This window comes from Lutjanus erythropterus, chromosome 21, assembly GCF_056507025.1.
Source record: "Lutjanus erythropterus isolate fLutEry1 chromosome 21, fLutEry1.hap2, whole genome shotgun sequence".
NCBI classification, from domain to species: domain Eukaryota; kingdom Metazoa; phylum Chordata; class Actinopteri; order Lutjaniformes; family Lutjanidae; genus Lutjanus; species Lutjanus erythropterus.
The window spans coordinates 30,323,446-30,346,842 of NC_139337.1; the positions used below are offsets into that span (position 1 = coordinate 30,323,446).

The 23,397-nt window shown below is 43.1% G+C and overlaps 1 protein-coding gene across 10 annotated transcripts in view; it reads right to left on the reverse strand.

Moving 5' to 3' along the window:
* The window catches only part of tnikb (TRAF2 and NCK interacting kinase b), a 55,977-nt gene that overhangs the window by 788 nt on the left and 31,792 nt on the right, over positions 1–23,397 (reverse strand). For 2 of the 10 annotated variants that reach the window (XM_084747745.1, XM_084747743.1), the window contains 17 exons: positions 22,717–23,040; positions 19,002–19,166; positions 17,906–18,148; positions 16,745–16,851; positions 16,447–16,562; positions 15,809–15,900; positions 12,097–12,278; positions 11,487–11,601; positions 10,532–10,678; positions 9,065–9,170; positions 8,433–8,609; positions 8,197–8,340; positions 7,394–7,528; positions 6,443–6,543; positions 5,524–5,673; positions 4,462–4,621; positions 294–433 (listed from right to left, as the gene is read on the reverse strand). In XM_084747745.1, the coding sequence (XP_084603871.1) occupies positions 294–433; positions 4,462–4,621; positions 5,524–5,673; positions 6,443–6,543; positions 7,394–7,528; positions 8,197–8,340; positions 8,433–8,609; positions 9,065–9,170; positions 10,532–10,678; positions 11,487–11,601; positions 12,097–12,278; positions 15,809–15,900; positions 16,447–16,562; positions 16,745–16,851; positions 17,906–18,148; positions 19,002–19,166; positions 22,717–23,040 (2,604 nt within the window). The remainder of the gene's footprint in view (positions 1–293; positions 434–4,461; positions 4,622–5,523; positions 5,674–6,442; positions 6,544–7,393; positions 7,529–8,196; positions 8,341–8,432; positions 8,610–9,064; positions 9,171–10,531; positions 10,679–11,486; positions 11,602–12,096; positions 12,279–15,808; positions 15,901–16,446; positions 16,563–16,744; positions 16,852–17,905; positions 18,149–19,001; positions 19,167–22,716; positions 23,041–23,397) is intronic. The other 8 variants (XM_084747751.1, XM_084747749.1, XM_084747744.1 and 5 more) reach the window with 7 other exon arrangements.

The following is a 23,397-nucleotide window of genomic DNA, read 5'->3' on the forward strand; positions in this document are numbered from 1 at the left end:
TAAAAAAGGGAAGTATGATGGAAGAACAGCAAAATTAAAAACATCAACATGGCTGTTTTCAGTGGTAGGGAAATCCCTGAAGTTTATGGCTCACTGCCTCCATCACGGACCTCATATTTTCTGCGTCGTTTGTTTGTCTTCTTGTCTGCAGGATTGTAGAAAAACTACAGGCCCAACTTTCATGAAACTAGGTGGAACCCATTAAATCTTGGAGCATATGCTAGTTCTGAAATGTCTTGAGAGACAAAGAGAAACACTGAGACATACAGATGCCCAGATGTTCTCAGACTCACCTTGTCGTTCCTCTCTGACAGGAACTTCAGTCGCTGAGCTCGCTTGTGCATGAAAACTCCGTCGAGGTGTCCCGTCTCCACGGAGCGGATCTCAATGGCCTTCTCTCCCCAGCCCATGATCTGGTTGGAGTGGATGTAGGCTGCGGAGAGAGGAGAGGGTATACACACACACGCGCGCACACACATGCAAAGAAACACACACACAGAGGGGGATTGGACAGGAGAAGACTCAGCACCAGTCTCACACCCAAGCCAGTCACACATGGAGGCCTCCTCTGCCTCACCTCCGGGAGGAGATTATTGCAGCAGTTTCTGATCAGAACAATCGGGACCTCCGAGCTCTTCATGTGAAGAAGCTTGACGTTGTGGAAGACGCTGTCAAAACAGCAGACAGAGCAGGACAGCGCAACAGGCTCCTGGCTGGGTTTCCACTGATGTTGACTGGTTTGATGTCAGTATTTGATTTAAGTGGATTGTTTTTTTTTAAGTAACATTGACTGATGCTGTTTGTTCTGAACTTTGCATTAGATAAAGTCGCGCGCCCGTAACAGTTTATCGAACAGCGTCACTGATGAGTACAGCTGACTTTTCTGTTGTTATTTCTCAATAAAATCCTTCCAGTGGTTCACTGGTTCAAAGTAAAAAATGATTGGTTATCATGAGCAATTAATGACCAACTGACCCATCTTAAGTCCCGCCCCTTTTGCGCACATTCCATCAAGCTGGTTAATCTGCATCATTCATTAGCTAGCTACTTAGCTGTCAAAAAATGCTAGCTAACGAGCCAGGTAATCCACATCAATCATTGGCTAGCTAAATGCATCTGATAGCTAATGTTAGGATCAACTCACAGGTCAGTTTCTAAACGCTTCATTCAGTCAATCTTTCAGCTTTCATTGTTAAAACTTGGTGAAACAACTGCAGAGTTAAAAAAAAAACAAACAAGTGCACTGCAGAACCAATCCAAAGTCTTTAGGGCAGCTCGTCTTATGGGGCGGTGACATGTAGGAGTCGTGTCTACCAGGATGAGGGAGCAGGTGGACAGCGTCGTGTCCGGTAAGGCGTGTCCTTGAAAAAAATGTAATGGTCGCAGGTTTGTTAGCGGCAGTTCATCCCACTGTTCAAAAAGCTATTCTGCATTTAGAAATCCACAGACAATCACAAGGCAGTGAAACCTCCACACTAGTTAGCTAGTAAATCTAATAGTTTGCAAGCTAGTTAGCTTGCATTCTGCTAACATTAGCTTACTTAACATGTGACTAGGATATATGTTTCTTCTACAGGTCCCACAGCAATATCGCCAATCACTAGTTGCTGGGCTGACGATGGCCAGTTGGAAAATTAGCATATATCTAACCAGAGAAAAGGAGAAAGGTGAGGTTCTGCTCGGTAAAATATGGCTCAACTGTTAGCAGAGCACAGAGCAAAAAGGGGCGGGACTTAGGAAGGGTCAGTTCAGCTCGATGAAAACCAGTGGTGGAGGCCATCTTGTTTTGGCGCTATATGGCTGGTAAGCACAGAAATGCAAATAACAATACCTTGCCAAGCAACGACTTAACTGTGGCAAATGGTCATCGGACGTCTGCCCTCTGCAAACACAGAAATAAAGTCCAGTTTTTTTGGTGAGAAAGAGGACTGACCAGGTGCTTCACGGTGCGGAATAAAACACGACGACGACGGCGATGATGCAGGTTTAATGTTTTGTCTGGGCGGGGGCTGAGGCCGGGCTTGGCTGTGAGAAACTCTGGTCTGACAGTAAAATACACACAAAACATGTTAACAGGAGATGATGTCCACACAGAGAACACATACGATCAGCAGTGCTGCAGGACACAGACGCAGTCAGTCGAAACATACATGTTTAATCAATCAGGATACTGTACACCGACATCTGAGAATCAGAGAGTGAAGGCCGCATGGAAAAACACAGAGACTCTGATCGACTCGGATCATAAGATCCAAGATCCATCCTTGATATGCTCGAGTTTCTTCTTCATGTGGTCTGACTGAGTGTACTAATAAATAATAGACTGATTTAGATGCACTACACTCTGCTATGATCTCAGGCAAATCTTTGATCTGACTTTGGTTTCAGCTGTTTTAGAGTTCACGCAATCAAGGATGAAAGTAAGAATGGATGAGAAACTCCTTTTTGAAATATTTCAACAGTTAACAGTCACACAGAACAAGAGGACAGAACTCAACACAGAAGACAAACAACGCACAAGCATTTCCCCCCAGTGCATAGGAAACAAAAACGCAAAGTTATACTGTATATAAAAAAAGGAGTGTGTGTCTATATGGAGATCGTGGTGGGGTAGAGGGGAGAGGTAATGCTCTGTGAGACGTGTTGTTGTCAACTCATGCAGTACATGGATGTTCAACACTTGACATTAAAGAGATACATTCAGTTTTTGGGTTGTTATTCTTCGGTCAACTCGCCTGTTAAATGATGAGAACACTGACACCAAAACCATCCCTTCTCTTTGTCCAGTTGATTCTAACAGTTTGGTTTTCCTTATAATGAGAATTACAGCAGTGAGTTTGGCTGTAGACATATCTTAGTCGCAATTATTAAATAGCCAAAAATCAAAAATATATTATATTAGTATTGGAACAACCATATTAAAGAATTAATACTGGCTGACATTTCATTATTTGAGCTGTGTCTCAACTCGCCGCCTTCTTTACTTACACTTCCTGTTTTGAGTGTGTTCACGTCGACAATTACAGCAAAACAAAGTGCACTACGAGCACCTGGATGCTGTATGGACAAAAAGTTGACTGTGGAACGCTGTCAACACGGTCGCCATCTTGTCTATGCGGCAGAAGAGGCGGAGCTACCAAACCTGTGAACATGGCGGCCCGGGAAGCAGCCACAGTGGCTGCAGGGGCCACAGAGGACACCGACTTATAAAGATATTAGTGATGCAAGTATTTTTATCAGTAACTATCACTTGAAGTCACTGATATGTTTATGTAGTTAAGTTTGGAAAGATTTGATCCAGCGAATCAAATATAAATAAACATAGTGGTGTGTTTTCAGCCAGCAGGAGGCGGGAGGGCCTGAGATTATGGCATGTTTTTAACCTCCCGAGAAATAGAGGGCAAATACCACCTGGCTTCAGTTCGTCCCACCAAGAAGAAGAAGCAGCGATTAGCATTTCCGGTAAGGACACGATGGCCATCCTCGATGTGAGACAGCAAATTGAGACCCAACTTTAGACTTTCAAGTATTCCATAAACTGTGAGCTGATCCCTGCCTGGTTGTTATCAAGTAATATCATTCAACGTAGGTCCTGTTTATATCTGGTATTCACATGTGTTGTGGCTGATCCAATCACAAGCGGGCAGCTCTAAGGTAAAGGTGTGAACGCCCGCAAGACACACCGAGACCCGATTTCTCAGACCACATTCGGAGGTGGTCTGGACAGCATCTGACCGTGTTCTCTAAGCAGTGTGAACGCAATGTGTCCTGGGCCACGCTGAAGGACCGCTTACTCGACCGACACCCTGAACACAGCACATCATTTGGCTCACTGTAACACAAATTACGTGCTTGGGCTCTCAGCAGATGCTATTTTGAGAGTTGCTGAATGAGGAGAAACTTCATAAACTTTGTGAAACACTGTCTACAACAAATTCTTCATTATTTGGGCCTTCTTGTACAGTCAGCATAATGAGATTTCCACACGGTTAGAAGAAGTTAGAAGTGTGCCTCCTGCATGTAGTTCAGGTATAAATTCCCAACGCAGCATGGAGCACAGATAAATCACGATGCTCATACGTAGGGGTGCAGTGTGACACTGAATAAAAAAGGAACAAACAGTCAAATCTTAGCATAAGGAAATGGAGCTGTCAGTTTGACAAGGATGATTTTGGTTCTGTGCTGTGCGCTGTATGTTTTCATCACTTAACCTGACAGATTTCAACCCAAAAAAATTGCGTAGTATCCCTTTAATGAGTGAATGAAACAGGTGAGACTCCAGTCTGGGCTTCTTATTTAAAGGTGTGACTGAAAGCAAAAGGCAGGAGGAGATAGAGGAGTGTTGCTTTGAACGGAAGAGGAGTGGTAGATAGTAGTGAGGGTGAAAGATGATCTGCTGACACCGCTTATAGAGGTCAGAGGTCAGGGGTCAGGGAGAAGCGAGCTGATTGGTTGACGTACCGACGGAGGTGGGCATCTCGCCCCACTGCAGCACCACGTCTTTGGTGATGCGTCCGTAGGTGTTGACGTAGACGCCCTCGTCCTCGTAGCACAGCAGCATCTCCATGCCGTCCGTCTTGGGCAGCACCACAATGGCGTGCGGGGTCACCTGACCCTGAATCTGCCGGGGCGACACACGGGAGGGAGGGGGGGTTGGAGGGGGTGGGGGCAGGGGATTAGGAGCTGCCGTGAGCCTACAGGAGAGGGTGGGGGGTGAGGTCTGGACCACTGCCCCCCACTGCCCCCTCCAAACTCCCCTTCCCCACCCTGAGAGAGAAGAAACTGCTGCAACAATGGAGTCTCCCGCTCCTCAGCCACGCAATCGCCATGGAAACAGACATGAGCACAGCGTGATTCATGACTGCCAAAAGCAATGTGAGGCGGTTGCCGTGGTTACCGTCTCCTTCCCCCGTCCATCTCTTACTGTAACCAGACCAGGGTTAGAGGAGGACGCTGATTCACCCACTCCACCACTCACTCATTCATTCATTCACTCGTTAATCGACTTACTGACTCATTAATTATTCATTCACTCACTCAGTAACTCATTCATTCATTTATTAACACAAGTATTCCTTCATTTAGTCACTCATTTATGTATTCACTCACTTGCAAACTAAACTCTTCATTCAATTACTTAATTGGCCCACTTACTCACTAACTCATTATTCACTCTCTCATTTACTAAGCTGTTCCCCTGTTCACTCACTCATTCGTGTATTTAAAAACTCACTTGTTACTTGGATGAATAAATCTGTGAATTCTTGTTCACTGATTTACTCATTAACCTTCATTCATTCATTCATTCACATGCACTATTACAGATTGATAAGTTGACTCTATCATTTGCTCTCTTTTGCGATCAGTCACACGTTCATTAGTTCATGTTTTCACACACTAACACGCTCATTCACTCAGTCTCTCATTCTCTCACTCTGTCATTCATTAAAATACACAGTTTGTAAACATGAAAATGCAATTAATGTTACACACACACAGAAACACACACACACACAGACTAACATGTGAGGGGATGTAGATGTCGTAGGGGTTTCCAGAGTCCACGTCGATGACATGGAAGCCAACACTGGAGCCGTAGATGACCTTTAACCTCTGTCCCTCCTCCACAGTCAGGTCCACCAGCTGGGGGCGATGCTGCAGGTCAGTGAACGACTGACAGACACAGAAGAAGAGAGAGGGACTGATTAAATACCTGAGTCACGATCAACAAAGAAAAACTAGTTAAAACTGGCTAAATGCAACTTAAACCAACATACTGTACATCCACAGAAACCACAAAAAATAAAAGTAAATGAATCACCAGTGGGCCATTTATGATTCAAACATCAGTCAAATCTACAGAGAATTAAAATTTATTTCAGTCTGCAAATAATTACACAACCACTTAATACAAGGTAAATTACTGCCAACAAATTAGTATTTTCTACAGACCAAAAGGTGGACAGGCAAAGTATTCAAATTTCAAAAAAGTAAAAGTTATAATAAGACAATTTAAAAACACTTTTTTTACAGGTAAAAGTCATACACTCAAGTATCAAAAGGAAAAGTGCTCATAATGGAGGCAATGTCTTAGTTTCTCTGCAAAAATCCCCATCTTATGAAGTGTTGTTTGTCCATTATTTAGTCCTGAAAGTCTCAAAAAATCTACAGCATGGAGAGGTTCTGTCAACGTGTTTCCAAACCCAATTCACTTCTTTTAAGAATTTTGCAGAATCAAGTATACATTTTCTTGTCTGACATTGTTTTTTCTTTGCCAGGCCCCTTTCATGAAAAGAAATCCTGTATCTCCCTAAGTCTGTCTCCTCTATATATAAAGAATGAATTAATAAAAATAAGTCAACATAATACTGCTGATCTGCTTCTGTCTTTTTTAACTCTGATATTCTCAAAAACACCTGAAGCACATTCTGACACATCTTACCTTGAAGGCCATGAACTTGTGGTAAGGTTTAGGCGCCCAGGCGTAGATCTCCACCGAGTTCTTCAGAGCAATCACCAAAAACTTAATCCTCTCATACTTCACTGCAGGAGCAGAGCAGAGCAGCGTGAAAACAGTCAGATATGTAGCAATAATATAGTGATATATATCAAACTCTGCTTAAACTGCGGTTAAAAAGCACATATACTGGGCTGGGATGATAAGCACATCTCCTAATTCGATACTATCACAACACTGGGGTGCAGATTCAATGTGCATTGCAATTCAAAATTTCAATTTATTGCAAGTTGTTTGTTTTTGATGATTTATAGTTCCAAAAACAATGCACATCACATGTCAGTTCTTGATGCATCAACTGCACATAAAAGTGGCAAATAAATACTTTTTGAAGTAAACTCCAATCTGTTCCTGCAAGCCAGTGCCATAAGAAAATACACATATGAAATTAAAAGTGTCCTTTCAAAACCCCTGGTAAATAAAACATAATCAACAGAAGGAATAAAAATGGTATAACAATAATAAATGTAATAGAAAATTGCATTTTTTAAAAACCCATTAGGAAGCAAAATTAACCGTTTAATAATATTCCCACGAGTGTGATGCTAATTTCCGTTAGCAGGTTAATGGTATTTCCCTTTATGCATTAGCATCAAGCTAACAGACCAAGCAGTGGTTAATTTAGCACACACAACTCAGGCTTTTAAAAATTGATCACAATACTTAACAGAATTGATTTTTCCTCACTCCTAATGCGTGCCCTTGTTGCTTTGTAAACTTTCAATTCAATAATAGTTTATTTTAAGAGGAAATCAAAGCTTAATGCCCGATCCGAACCTCAACCCCCCCCAGGTCTCCATATTGCAAGTGCGTCCCCATAACGTGGTGTGTTAACAGGTTCGTGTCCTCACAGCACAGGAAGCTGAGTTTTCGTACCGACTTTGTAGTGCACGCAGCCCTCCAGCTCCCCAACGGTGATCCAACCCTGTTTCTTCTCCACTTCAGGGTCGTTGTGTAATATCCTGTTCCTCAGCCAGGACAGGTAGTAAACACGCAGCTTGTTCTTCTTCCCTGGTTACGAAAGAAAATAAGAAGAAAAATAAGTCAGAAAAATAATATCCATGTGCAGGGATGTTTTTATGTGCAGGTTTTACATTTCAGGCATCGGCGACACTCGTCTGATGTGAGCTGCGTTTCTTTGTTGTCATCACCTGAATCTCAGACATTCAAATGTTATCAGTGAAGGCTTTTATTGTGAAGGCAGCAACACAAAGATCTGACAAAAATAGAGGCACCTCCGTCATGTTCAACGTCTTGTTTTGTTTTCTATTTGTACTCTCAAACAGCAGGGACTTGAAAATTAAAGAGACAATTGTAACCAAGGGAAACAGGAAACACTGGTGACCAAACAATAAGAAAGACTGGAATGAGAGATCAACAAAGACAGCTGAGGAAAACCGAGGTTTGGAGAATTCAGCTGCCTCTTGCAGTCTTCTCCAGGGAGCGATATGGCTGGTTTATGCTAAAATTGGGTTTTATCGATGTTAGGACGTGCCACACTCAAAAGCTGCATTTCTATCCAAAGTACTGACCCCTTGCAGGTCTTAAGACCACAGTCTTGAGGTAAAAGAAGATTTTAGATGCTGACAGATGATGCTGGTATTATCACCAGCCATCACCAGCCCTCTGTGTTTGCTGTCCCTGTAATCGGGGCGCAGGGTTTTGAGAGTCATACCCACCTGATATGGTGACCAGGACGTTGAGTCCCTCCAGGACGTCCATCTGTTGGAAGCGCCGTCGATTGATCAGATTGTAAACTTTGCCTTGACCGCTTCGATCCAGCAGCATCAGGCCGTTCTCCGTCCCCACCAGCAGATTCACGCCTGCACAGACACACAAATGTCTGGTTTTACTGCCCGTGTAGTCGCACACGATTCATGTTATTGTTGTGAAGGAGTTTCGTTGACTGTCTCACCCCATAGAGCTGCACAGAGGATCTCAGAGTTGAAGCGTTTCTTGTACTTGCGGATCTCAGGCGTGTCGCTGTGTGGTCTGATATTGGTCGGGTTGACGTTGACCACGGAGATCTTCCTGGCCTCGTTGAGCCTCGCCTGCTCCTGCTCCTGTTTCAGCAGCTCGTCAGCAAACATCGCTGCAGCACAGCAGAAAAAAAAACACATTATCTGATGATTTTACTCACTGTACCCAAAGTGTTATGAGTGCTTTAACTTCTTTAATATAGATGACCTCATTTTTATCTGTGGTATGGCTGAATAATTCAGATTTTTTATTTTTATTTTGCCTGATATTGCAATTTTGATATGATTTGCCATATTACAGTAATGATAATTCTTACATTGTTATTCTTATTTTAACTGGAAAACATAAAAATCACTTGGAATATAGTTTTAAGGTGTGTGAGGCTGGAGAGAGACTAGTAAGAGGCACCATGGAAAGGACCGATCACTGAACTGACAACTGCAGGGAGAGGGTGTCTCTTCAGAGCAATGGGTCTTTGGAGCAACGGACTTTTGTCTTGTGACCCCTTTTAAGGGTCCCAGCCACCAGGTACAACCCAGTGATGTCACGCTCAGAGAGGAAACGCACCTGAGGCAGAGATGTTGTCATCGTCGTCGGTCGGGGACGTCCCGTACACCCTCGGATCAACGAACGGCGTGAAGGAAGCCTTGGAGCCTCCGCCACTTCCCCCGTACTGCAGATCACAGACACACAGGAAACAGTCAGTCACATGTTCGTCTGATGGTTTGTTAGATTTGGGAATGAAACAGATGACTGTTAAAATAAAGGAAACACAGTGTGTTCAGTGAAGGCTTTGTGGTCACGGTGAGTCATGAAAACATCTGAACGCTCTTTGTTCTGCATGACATCCAACAGCTCTCTGTTTCTTTATTGACTTCTCATGTCTTGAGAAACTCTCTTTGGCTTCATCTCACATTATTCCACATCCATCGGGACCGACACTTTCACTCAGCTCTCAGTGTTTCCTTTATTCTGTCAGTTCTCCGCATCATGCGCTGAGGGCGGAGGACACTTTCTGGATCAGAGGCTGGAAAACGGAGCGAGGGGGAGGGAGAAAGAGCGGGGCTCAAACGAGTGGAGCAGGGAGGGAAGAAATCCAGTTTGTTCCATCTGCGGGGAAAACACTGGAGCCAAAGCAGGACAGATCTAAGTAGAACAGGGCAGGAAATTAAAGGTGCCACATGTTGTCATCTCTGATTTTCATGCTGAGAATCTCATTTCCTACAAACCCTGTTCCTTTGTGATGCGCTGAGGTAAAAACCAGACGCAGCTCTGCCGAGCAGCAAAATGACTCTTCAACTGGATGATAAATGGTAATGATAACATTACCATACTTTATTAATTGTTTTAGTGATTAATGAGTAGTGAAACAGCATAATTCCTGTCAGAAAAGTCTGTCTGACAACAAGGTAAAGTTGCGAAAATATTCTTAATATAGCGTACGCTTATACTTGCCAAACCCTAACCTCATAGAACCACACTTCAAAAAATGCTGAACTGTCCCTTTAATATATTACATATAGTACAGGAGGAGATCAGACAGACTAGCTCTGTTTCTTCTTTGAAATCTCTCTTTTTCAGAAGCGATTATTCCTCTGTTGTTTGTTTTTAATGTTTTTAATGACAAATTCTTTGCTTGTCATTAAAACTGCACTTCCATATGAATTTTTATCTATAATTTCTCTTGTGTTTTAGTAAAGCGCTATGTAACTTTTTTTTTAAGCGCAATTACTGCCCCTATTTTGACCCCAAAACTCACTAAATATATATTTTATATATCATAATATGTTTTAGTTGTCAGGATAGAAAGATGTTAGTTTCAGTTAGCTGGTGTTTGTTTGGTGGCTGCTGGTAATTTCCCACCCTGATAAAGGAGCAAACAGCTGGTTGGTGGCAGGTTCGTGTGCAGGTGGGGTGTGACGGGGTGTGACGGGGTGATCAGGGTGAACGGGTCACAGGGTGCTGCTCTGTCAGGATCAGGTGTGGGGGGATGGGGGGTTTCAGGGGCCAACAGTCGGGTGCTGCTCCACCTACTTGGGCCCCAGAGGCGTCACCAGGGGAGACCAGGGGGGAGGTGCTTTGTTGCACCAAATCGGGGAGATTGGCGTTGCCAGGGAACAGATTAGCGTTGCCGGGGAAACCGTTGCTGGCAGCAGAGCTCCGCCTCCGTTCCCTATGTTTCTGGAAAAAGAGAAAGAGGGGCGGGCTACTGTGCAGCGAGGCTGTGACTGACAGGTCAGGTGACGGAGGGGAGGAAGCTGAACGCTGCTGTGTGCCGGTGTGACGACAGGGGCGGGTGGGAGGCTTTCAACTGGAGAAAATACTTCTTCACACGTTATCACATCTGTATTTCATACACACACACACACACAACATAGAGCACACACACACTAACAGTCTACTGACACCAGTATCTTTTTGCAAGCCAGCAGTGAGGCTGTTCTGTTCTGCATTAAAGCGGCCTAAAGTCAGTATATTCTGTTTATTTTTTGGTATTTTGAGCTGTTAAAACATTTTAATTCTAACAAAACTCCTTAAATGTGTATTCAGTGTGTACATATGTTTCATGTTTGGGTGGAAAAGCTTATCAATTTTTCACCCCAAAATCAAAAATACGTATTTTTCCTCTAGCCTGTTGTGTGTTGGTGTGAGTTGCAGAGTTTTGGAGAAATGCTACAACAACTCCTAACATCCAACCAACATCAGCCTGAAGTCCAGAAACTTTACCCAGTCAGACTGAAGTTTTATCAAGATAAAAGTGGAAATTGAAAGAGATATACTCAGATTTTAGGCTTACTTTGAGTGTATTTTAAAAAGTATAACTCTAAACACACACCGACCCTCCACGCTCACTGTGTGTTATTCACTCTCACACACAAACCCAGAACAAAACCAGGAAACAGGCAGGCATGCAGAGCTGGTGAATGAGCGTCAGTTTGTGTGGAGTCAGCGAGGCTTCAGTCTCCAGAGGTCAGAGGTCAGAACTCACCTCACGCATCATCAGGGTGCTGTCCTGGGAGCTGTTCCCATACGAGTCATCGTGGGCGTCGTTGTGACCTCCCATCATGCCAAAGGACTCGTTGGTGCCTTGACTTGCAGCTGGCCTGAAAGAGAGGAGCCAAAATTTGAACTTTATTCAGTTTTTATGCAATAATTGTTTAAATATCTTTCTCTTGGTCCTTACATTATTATCCAAGAGGCTTCTTACATGACGCAAAATGTTTGAAGAAAGGTTTTCTAAACTAAAGAATGGTGAGATACACGACCAAAACGGTGAAGAATCAGAACCAGAAGTGTTTATAAGCGGTTGAACTGAAACTGAACATTTAAGAAAACAAAAGTGGATACAGACAATAAGATTTGAGGCATCAGTAGGAAGAATAAGAAAACTGTGTGTGACATTCATTCTAAGTTTCAGTTACTAATGTGACGTCATAAAAATGTTATAGCAGAGCTGAAAGATGGTTTAAGCGGAAGATCACATTACGCTGTACAGGTGTTCCTAATAAAGTGGCCCTGAGTGTATGTGTATGAGTGTGGGAAGCCAGTGAGGGATCATGTCCTTGTCCTTTTAAACAGGGTGAGAAGAATATACTCACATGATGCGCGGTATATCACTGACAGCCACTGTCCCGTCATTAGCTCCGCCCTCTCCCTCCTCATCCTCGCTGCTGTGAGAGTCCTCACTGGACGACGAGTAGTCGGTCACTTTGACAGGCGGGCGGCTGGTCTCCTCCCCCTGTCGCAGCTCTCTCAGCTCTTTGGCCAGAGCCGTCAGGTCCTGGAGGACAAAAAAGACAAACCACCGGTGTCACAAACCGAGGCTGATGGTTTTTGGTTTTACTGTGTGAGGAAAAGTTCAAAGTGGTGGAGAGGATTTTCACTCTGAGTCAGTTGGGAGGAGTGATCTCTAATGACCACAGGTGACATGATTTTAAATGTTTGTGTTACTTGCATTCATGCAGTAAATATACGTGACTGTTTTTTCTACAATACAGGTGTCATTACAGGTTTTATTTATAAAGACCTGTAAAGTTTTGCATTGGTTTCTTCTGCAGAAATCTGCAGGGTCAGCAGCAAATGTATTTTAGGAAAAAGTCTTTATAAAAGCCAAATATCACTTTCTCCAAACAAACCAAACTCCATAGAGAAAATCACTTGCTTTACGTCAGAAAACACAGGGGGTTGCTGGTCTACTGCTGCCTTGATTGGTAAGTTTGTTTGTGTTATTGTGTGACTTTAGTGAACCCAAACTAACTTTTTAAAACAGAAGCCACACAAAAACACAAACAATCCAACACATCGAGGCAGCAGCAGACCAGCAACTCCTACATCCTGTGAGGTAAAATTACTGATTTTGTCAATGGAGTCTGGTTGCTTTGGACAGAGTGATATTTGGCTTTTAAAACAGCAGTTTAAGGTTGTTAAAGACTATGTGACAGCAAGGTAAAGTGGTGAAAATATTCTAAATAGAGTGTACGGTTATACTGATTTTTTTTCAGGTGTCTAAAATATACTTTCCTGCCAAACTGCAGTCTGAATTGAGTCTGAATTGTCCCTTTAACATCAGGGAAATGTATTCATTACATAGATGTATCTACGTTTGGAAGCTATTTACAGTATAAATATCTAATTTTGTCTCTGCTGTAAAAAAGAGCTGGTTGAAGGATGTGTTACTCTGAGATCCCAACTCTCTGGTGGGATATAAGACTGACATTTCATTAAAATTTTGATCAATATCTCACAGCACACAAAGTGTTTAATTAGCTGAGTAAAGTGTTGATTAGGAAAAAGTAATTTACTTTTGAAAGCAATTTACATTATAGTACAATTGCAGCTGATGCTGTCAGACAGTTTATTGTCTCGCCACGGTGCGCTCTGCAGAGACAGAACCATAAAAGAGCCATTCAGGTTTCAGCAGGTCAGATCCAGAGCTCTCAGGCTGCTTTTGTCCTGTCTGGAAGCATGTTTTTGATTAAAATCTAAATGGAAGAAGCAATCCGTCCAACCGGCCACTCCACGCCTGACTGCACTTATGGAGCTAATTAAAGCTCCAAAATTTGTGCAATGAAAGGAAAATTTGAAATAGAATCAACTTTAGAAGGATGGAGGTGTGTCTGGAATAATCTAAGAGTTGACCTAAAAATCTTAAATGTGTATATAAGTGATATATTGAATAAGGCCTTTATTATGTGGGGGTTCCTGACTTACTATTTGTGGCACAATGCAACTGCAAGCTGTTAGTAAGGTTCATTTCTGTTCCAGCCATATTACTGAGTTTTCTCTGTGGGGAGGGCAGCGAGCAGCAGGACAGTGCAGGAGGAAGAGGAGGAGGAAGAGGAAGGTCAGAATACAGATCCATCATTTCTCCGTGCAGGAGGGCCAAAGGTTAAAGTTCTTGGGATTCGTGCCTTTAAACTCAGCTTCTGTGGCATCTCACTGTGTGCAGGAAAAAAGGGGCTGAGCATGTGAGAGGATAAGAGACAGGAAGTGGGGGGAGCGGGGAAGGGGAGGAGGGGGGCGGGGTTATCTTACCAACTCCTCCTGATGAGAAGAGAAGAGATCGAATGAGAGAGAGAGAGAGAGAGAGCGTGGAGATGAAACATGAGAGCAGAGACATCTAAAGTGGATCAACAACAGAGAGATGAAGAGGAAGACATGTCTCCTACAGTCACTGATAACTCATCGATAACAGCTTCATCCCTGAAGACCATCATCCAATCAGAGAGAGCAGAGGGGAGACATGGGTGAGGGTGCAGGTGGAAGTCTGTGGCACTTTTTTGTTTTGTGTCACCATTCACTGCTGACTTCCTGTGAAACTCCGGCCGTGTTTTGTGGACTAAAAGACTAAACCCGACCTGACTGAATTTTCATTTTTGGGCGAACTATCCCTTTAATAGGTGTAATCACTGATTTGCGAATGACGGTAATGTTGCAGTTATTTCCAGTGCCCATTTATGAATCTTGAAAAATAATCTAGCAGCAAATTTTCGACGTCGGGGCAGAGATTTCATGTTTCCTGGTTGGTGTCAATTGTTTTGTTCTGTCCTGTAAATTTGGTCAGATTTGTCACAATAATAGCGTCAAAACAAAATTTACAGCTACCACAAGGAGTTTTGAACCGAGCCGATCTGTGAGAAGACTGGTTAGCTCTGCCGAGGGTAAACAAGCCGCCATTGCTGCGGTGGCGTCTCCCTACAGTACAAGCACGAATGACCCACTGTGTTAACATAGTGATCTCCCTGAAATAAAAAAATAATGAAACGGCAACAGCTATCGACTTAAAGAAACCAAACTTTTCAAGATGTGAAAAAGATCAATCGCAGACTCAGTGAACAGTGGACAGGTGGGTGCAGGGAAGGAGAGAGAGATTTCACCGAGAAGTGTGAGAGATGGGGTGAGACAGGGAGAGAAAGGTGAAGGAGGAGAAATGTCACTGACCTCGTCTACAGCTCTCTTATAGCTCTGAAGGACGATGAGAGGAGGGATGGAAGAGAGGATGAGAGGAGAGAGTGAAAATGAACAGCAGCGTGGTTAGTTCAGACAGAAGAGTCGCTCTGTCAGACTCGTGTGTGTGTGTGTGTGTGTGTGTGTGTGTGTGTGTGTGTGTCTGCAGTGATGGAAGCACCAATACAACTGTGCAGAAATGTTTTATAACAGTGAGTAGATGTGAGTAGATTACAAAGTTAACATAAAGATGCAAACATTCAAAACTTGCATCATTTGCAGGTTCATGGGAACTAAAAGTACTCAGCTTGAAAAATTTGAGTATATCGCGGGATTTTTGCTGAGTATTGAGTATTGCGGAGATGACTGGGGCGGAGCTGAGGCACAGGGCCAAGTGGCTGAGAGCCTGGGAACCCTGGAGGCTCTGATGCCGACTCCTTTACTGGCAGGAAGAGAGCTCAGAGATTATGTTTCAAACTTTTGGGGTTAAAAAATAGATCTATCCTCACTCCTGCTTCTCAATCTATATCCAGCAGTGACACGCGACCGTGTTGGCTGCTGGCTGAAAGGAGTGATGTGTTTTAAAGTTACTTCTCGAACGTACAGAGAGGAGAACCAGTTTAGCTCAAGTAAGTAAACTATCATTATATGGAAAGAAATCAAGTACAGTTGTACAAGTACCTTAAAAGTACAGTACATGAGTGAATGTTCCATCACTGCTCTACTGTATATTTGATTGTACATGGTGTTTGAATACACACATATTTGTGTGTGTGAGTCACAGTTGGTTGTCTGTGATCTTTAATGATCCATCGTGCGTGTGTGTGTGTGTGTGTGTGTGTGTGTGTGTGTGTGTGTACTCACTGCAGGCCTGCTGGGTCGTGTCACCTCTCTGCCGTCATCTTTGGTCTCGTGGGAAGAAACTGTCGAGCCCTCAGTCTTAATGGCTGAATTACCTAAACACACAACAACACACACACATGATGAGGAGAGACGACATTTTCCAGGTAACTGAAAACATTTTTGGAAAATGGGACAATTGTTGAAAAGTATATTCCAATTTCTGAAATTATTTTCCCCATTTTCCAATTAATTTATTTTATGGTTTTTCTTGTTTTATGTTGCTTACTTTATATTTGTTTCTTATTCTGCAGTTGCTTGTTTGCTTACTTTCGTGGATCACATGACTTTTGCATTCCTTCAATAAGTCTCCTGGATATTTTTTTTTTTAGTATCACCTGCACAATTTTCTTGTTTCTTTTGTTTCTGTGTTTCTGCAGCAGTTTTATTGTGCAGATAAATCAGTTATTTTTGAAAGTTGAGGATATCAATCTTTCAGGAAAGGAGACATTTTGGGAAAGTAAAAGTTTTTTGGAAAGTGAAGATATTTGGGGGAAAATTAAGGACAGAATTGGAAACGTTTGATGACATCTAGTTTGTTCCTACAGAGGTTTTTATTTGCTAAATAAATGTAAAGTAACGGTTAGGGACGGCGTGCGCACCTCGTTCGTTGGAGCCTCCCTGCGAGCTCGGGGTGCTGGAGCTGGAGGAGCTGCCGCTGCTCGTCCTCTTCAGGGGCGTCTCCATGGAAACATCGGTCCTCCGCAGGTCGGGGTTGCTACGGCAACACAAACACAGCACTGTCTCATTCATGCAGGAAACTGTTGGAATTCCTGCTCTGAACTTAAAAAAAATAAAACACGTCACACCTACGTTTCCACAACTCCACATCAGAGCCGTGTGTGTGTGTGTGTGTGTGTGTGTGTGTGTGTGTGTGCGCGCGCGTGTGTGTGTGTGTACCTGGCCCGTATGAGGTGAGCTCCAGCGCGAGGTCCGAGGCCAGGTCCGTTTCCAGGAGAGTGTTTCCTCACCAGAGCAGGAGAGATGGAGGTCGTCCTCTGAGGAACCTGAGACACAAAACAACAGAACCGTCTGGATCAGGAGAACCTCCAACATGTTCTTACGTCAGACACAGACTTTATCAGTAGGTACTCCCTGTTTGACAGTGAAGCTCACTGACAGTTTAAAATGGTTTCATATCACAGACAGGAGACAGAAACATGATAAAATTAGTGCAGTTTCACCGACACAAACAATCTGATCACTTTTTAGTTAGTAGTAGTAGTTATTTAATTTCCTAATGACAAGCACAACTGTAATGGTCATCAAAATGTGCCTTGCATGCACAAATTGAATGTATGTGGAATTTAATTGCTCAATAAAAAGCATATTGTTAAAAAAATTGCTGTACAAATCAGTCATTATTTAATAAAGGGCTTTTTTCAAGTCATCATTGTTCTTTGTTTATTTGTGATGAATATTGTAATGTGACGTTTTTATTGTAGTATTATCATATGTTGAGTGTTTGGTAAAGTTACATCCCTGACATCCTACATGTACCAGTGCTGAACAACAGCAACAATGGAGGATAAATGAATACTGCTGTCTGTGAGCACTGATGTCTGCAGCAGATGAGATCCCCAGAATATCACAACATCAACATGACAAATAACGTTTCGAGGAACTTTTTGTGCGACAGGTCCGTCCTCTCTCCTTACGTTCTTCAGGCTTCCTTTCTTCCTCTACCTGCTGCTGACATTTTTACATTCAGTATTTGTTGATAACACAAAATATCTGCAAAATAAAGTACTTGCAACAGATACTTTTGCAGATATTCTTTATCATAGCAACCAAAGCGCTCTCATGTGCTCCCAGCTGTGGGTTTTCACTTTTAAGGACACGGCCCTTTAGATCAGGTAACAGCACATCACCGGTAAAAGATGACACAAAAAACATCAGCTATGAGGAGAAACTCCCGACAGACACAGACACTAAACGTCACACAGACAAGAAAACAGAATTTAGGCAAAGAAAAGCTTCCAGCCACAAGAGTTAACACTCATGCACACACACACACACACACACGGGGACAAAAACACATGGGTCGTGGCATGCAGAGACCTTGGGGGGCATGTCGTCGTCCTGCCGCAGCCAGGAGCTGCGGTCCAACTTGTCGAGGGGGGGTGCCAGGCGGGAGAGGGGCGGGGGAGGAGGGGTGTCGGAGGTGGGGTCGGAGTTCTGCCGGGGCATGGGAGGCCGGGAGGGGGAGGGCGACGCCGAGGAGGAAGAGGACACGCCGTGAGGGTCGTACAGAGACTGTGAGCCTGACAGACCGTGACTCTTCACCTGCACCAGGTGGGCCATCTGCGCGCGCACACACACACACACACACACACACACACACACACACACACACACACACACAAGCAGGAAACAGGCAGGATTTGAGGAGGAAGAGCAGGATCAGGATTTGGGCTCACACAACGCAATCAGGATGAGTGATGCAGGTCAGGAGGAAGAGCAGAGAAGGAAATGATGCAGGAGAAGTGATGAGGAGGAGAAAGAGAGAGAGAGGAGGTGAGGAAGAAGGAGAGGGAGAGAGATGTGTCCCTCAGGGTACGTTCACGCAAGTCATGTTCAAAAACTGGAGTTTTGCTCCTGAGGTTCGGTTCTTTTTCCAGGTGACAACAGCAGAATTTCCTCTAAAAACACTGAAAATACACGTCAAGAGCGACTGTGTGTGTTTTTAACAGAACGGAAGAATTAAACTACTTAAATATTTTGATTAATCACTTAATTAATTTTTCATGCAAAAAATGCTATTTTCAGACTCATTATTTAATTATAATATTAAAATAAAATGAAACGAGACAAAACGTGACATTTAAAGACATCCTGTAGAAACTAGGATGGACATTTTTCACTATTTTCATATTTTATGGACGCTGCATCCTGAGATGAAACATAACGACTGACTTAAGTCTTTGTTGTTATTTGATAACCAATAAACAGGCTTGGGGAGTATCAGATTACATTTAATGGGATTACATAATCTGGATGCCAAAAAAAAAAAAAAATCAGTCCTGCTAATAAATACAACTTCCACCACAGAAACCAAACTCCACGTTGTGATCGCACCCTGAGGGATTTAAGTTTGTGTCACACACACACACTCTCTCTCACACACACACATATGTAAAAAATGTAGGATACACACCTGTGGTTCGACGGAGCGGTGCATGGGCGGGGTCCGGGCCTGCTGGATGCCTCCGCTGCTGAAGGACTCAGAGCGTGGCGGCAGCGATGGGTCCGAGATCCGGTTTGAGACTTTATGCTGCAACGCAGGAGAAGTCTGTCTGTTCATCTTATAATGCTCCTCCACCTGACACACACACACACACACACACACACACACACACACACATCAGACCGCAGTCACTCACAGCATGCAGTGAAGTGTGTGATTTAGTTTTTATTTAGTACAAACTGCTCGGCTGTGGGCGTGGCATCGGTGACGTCAGTTTATCCAGATGTTGGATTAAAATTAAAATGTCTAAGACAGATTTAATTCTTTACTGTCTAAGATAACCACGTATATTAGATTATAATGTACATGAAATAATGGAATCCTGACTGAATTCAGCCTCACTGATTAAATATGTGGTATTTTCTGTGTGAAATAAAACCTCTGCTCTTTAATCTTTATTCTCATTTGATCAAGTGTGTTCATTTTCATAATTTTAGCAGAAGTAATGTTTGTTTCAGGCCAAAGCAGGGCAGCCCACCTGCACCTGAAAACACTGCAGAGAAAAATTATATGTCAGTTTTAATCAAGATGTCTTCATCCTTTTGACCTGCAGATCAAACGTGTGATAACATCAGGCAGCAGAAAAACTCTAAACTATGTTTTTATTTTCTTACATTACATTTTTTAGGAATATTCTGTGACGTCTGTCCAGGAACTAATGATGAAATATAAAATTCTGCTACTTCTGGCATATTTACAGCTGTGTTTATTAATAAAATGAAAATGGATGAATGTTTTTCAATCAAAAGGATTTTAAACTAAGACGACGGAGTCAAAGGAAATTTTAATTAAAGTGCTGCTGACAGTTGAAAAGGTGGTCTCAATAGTTGGTCTTTTGTAGTAAAGGTCTCCATGGTTACACGTGTTGGAGCCATTGAGTGAGAGCTTCACAGCTGCAGTCAATAATTTATAAAAGCAGCGGCACATTTCGGCGCTGAGCTTCAGTTATCTGCAGACGTCACCTGATGTGACGCCTACGGTCGGTTTCTGACGGAGGGGTCAGGTTTTTTTCTGGTCATCTGTTTTTAGAGAGGAACATTGTGTCTGTGTGAGATGGAAATATTTCTTCCTCTGAAGCTTGGAGGGAAATCCTGGGAGGCTGAGGTGAGGGTAGACCTATCTGCACCAAGTGTGTGTGTGTGTGTGTGTGTGTGTGTGTGTGTGTGTGTGTGTGTGTCCACAGGGGAGACAGACTGATATAGCTACAGCTGCCCTACATCAGTCCACCAGCTGCCACCAGAGGGCAGGCCTGGAGAGCTGCCCTAAATGTGTATGTGTGTGTGTGTGTGTGTGTGTGTGTGTGTGTGTGTGTGTGTGTGTGTGTGTGTGTGTGTGTGTGTGTGTTCACATGTGTGTGTGTGCTGCGTACGACCTTAATTTATGGTGATAAGAAGAGCAGAGCAGAGTTCAGATATGGAGGACTGACCTGCATTTTCTACGCTCACGTCTACTTTAGACAAAACACACACCGGTGTGACTTCACATTTAAGACGACATGAGAGTTTAAACCTCCACGAACGGTTCAGAGTTTAAAAACAACACACATTCAACATCACAGTGAGGACAAATAAATAACAGTCTGGGATTTTTAGAGAATCCTGGTCAGTAAATGAAGATGTTAGTCTGAGTTGTTAAAATCAGAGCTTGTTATCATGTTTGATCCCGTCACACCACAACGTGCAAAAACCCAGCAGCTCTCAGCCTGTTTGGAACAAACTGATGTTCACTGACATCCTGCTGGTTCAAACAAACCAGGATTAAAGGGACAGTTCACCCCAAAGACAAAAATATATTAGTTTTTTTTTTTTTTAAAGATATTATCTCATTTTCCTCACCTGTATTTGGAGTCCCTGAATCACAGAAGCATTTATTTTTGATTAATAACTTTGCAAAGTGATACAGATTTCCAGAATTTTACTATAAAAAAAACTATAAACTACAAAGACAGAACATGGGCTGTTTTTCTACTTTAGATAATAAAAAAGAAGAAAGTATGTCTGTGAAGTTTTTGATGAACTTTACTAGAACAAATAAATGAAGAGATGTTTTTGTTGTCATGGTGATGTCAGATTTGGTTCAGTTTTTGGAAAATTAAATCATCCATCTTTGATAGATAGAGCCCTCAGGTCTGCAGCCTTTCTTCATGTATCCAATAATTTTTCATTTGACTTAATTTTTAAATACAAATGTCTTTCAGTTAGTTTTCATTTTGTTCTACAGTCTAGTGTTTATTTTTATTTCAGATAACCTAGTTTTAGTTTTAATTAACTACAATAACCTTGAATGGAAGTGGATGGCGCTCAGCTTGCGGTGCTCAAAGCATCAAAAGAAAAATATCTTTGAACTACGCCTGTGAGCCGCATCACGGCACAGAGGGAAGCGTGCATCTACTCACAGATGAGAGGCACGAACTTGTGACAGCTCGGGATGTAAAAATGCAAGCCGACTAACATCAGCACCACAGAGCTCGCTAGCACGGTGATACGACTGGCAGGTGTAGTTTGGTTGAAAGAAAGTAGTTCCTACATGAAAGTGGTCACATTAAAGTCTGTGAATTATCTTCAGTATATTATTGTTGAATTTAAAATGTATTTTTTGGCACCAGATGCCATCTCATTCTATTTTATTAGAATGAAGACAGACATCTTTAGATGGATAAACAGCATTACAGGTGAAGAAGGATGTGTATTTTTAATTTTAGGGTGAACTGTTCCCAGTAAATATTCTTAACTTTACAGGAAAGGATTGTTTTTACATATGTTTTGTTTTATAATGATGGTAATAAGAGCAGCAGATTGAGAGCCACTGCAGTAAAAAGGTGAAGGAGGATCCAGATCAACCTGCAACAGCCAGAGCGTGTCAGTAACCTGCAAAATGGAAAGTGAAGGTCAAACATCAAGAGACTTCAGAGAGGATTAAAGTGTGGAGGAGGAAACATGACGAAGATTAAAAGAGAAGAAGAAGAGACGGGATGTTTATTTCCAGCAGCACTCTGCTGACTGCTGAAGTGATTTGTCTCTGTTGTTATTTTGCACCAACGTCGGAGGAAAGTCCAGCCGGACAGACTTGGGTTGTCAAAAGTTTCTGAAATACCAAATCATTGCTTTGAGAAAGTTTCTCATTCTAATGACTTACAGGGTTTTATTTTTCATCACATTGGTGGAAATGGGCTTCCATACTTTCCACATAGTTTTTGGTAATTATCAAATGTTCTCAAGCATGCTGACGTTAGCATTTAGCACAGTGAATGCTAACATAAAGCCTCATAGAGCCTCTTGTTCTACTTAGAATAAGAGAAAATGATTCAGTGTTATTACACAAGAAGAAGTGGGAGTTAGTGTCGGTTCTGGAAGCAGTGACAGCAACAATCAAAGAGGAAATTAATCAAAACATCCCCGTGAGAAATCGTGAGCTGAAGGGGTGAGAAATAAAAAAAACAGAGGAGTCCACGTTATCGTCTGTGCAGCCAGCCCAGAGTTACAGCGTGACAGTCGGCCTGGTTAGAGAAATAAAACTGATTTAAGAGGAGGTCGGGGTTAGTGAGTCAGCCTGCACAGACTGCAGGAGGATCAGGAAGAAGAGGGCGAGGATGAGGAGTAAAGACTCTGTTCATCCTCCGACTGACCCGGCGCCCGGGGCTCCGGCCCCTCGAGTCGGGGCTCCTGCCTGAGCTCCTGCCGGGGCTCCTGCCGGGGCTCCTGCCGGGGCTCCGGCGCATCACTGGCCGAGAGGAGTTGGGGGCGCGTTCAGGGACACAGGTGACACGGATTCGAGGCACGTGGAGGTGCTCCCTGGAGGGGCTGACGTGGGCGGGGTAGGAGGGGGGGCGGCGGGGTTTGTACCCGGGGAGCAAGAGCAGGTTGTCCAGGTTGATGTCTCGCGTCTCCCTGAACGAATGATATTTCTTGGGCGGGATGCGAGGTGAGTTGCTCTGAGCTCGACGCATCACCTGGAGAGCAAGGTGAGTGCAGACACGTGAACATGAAGACAGCGTGACAGAGGACAGGTGGACAGGTGTTTCTGAGGACTTACAGGTGATGTCACACCCTGGCAGCCATATTGGAGGCTCACTGATCCACCTAAGCCTAATTTAGACTAATTTAATCAGTTTTTTACAGTTATGTTTTTGCATTCACTATTAAATTCAGGCCACAGAAATGAGCCACATTTTATGATTAAAGGTCCTGTGTCTAAGAATTAGGGAGATTTATTGGCAGAAATGGAATATAATATTCAGAGAGGCCACCATGTTGCAGCACCATGTTTCTACAGTAGCCCAGAAGGGACAATCCTGCCCCAGAGTTTC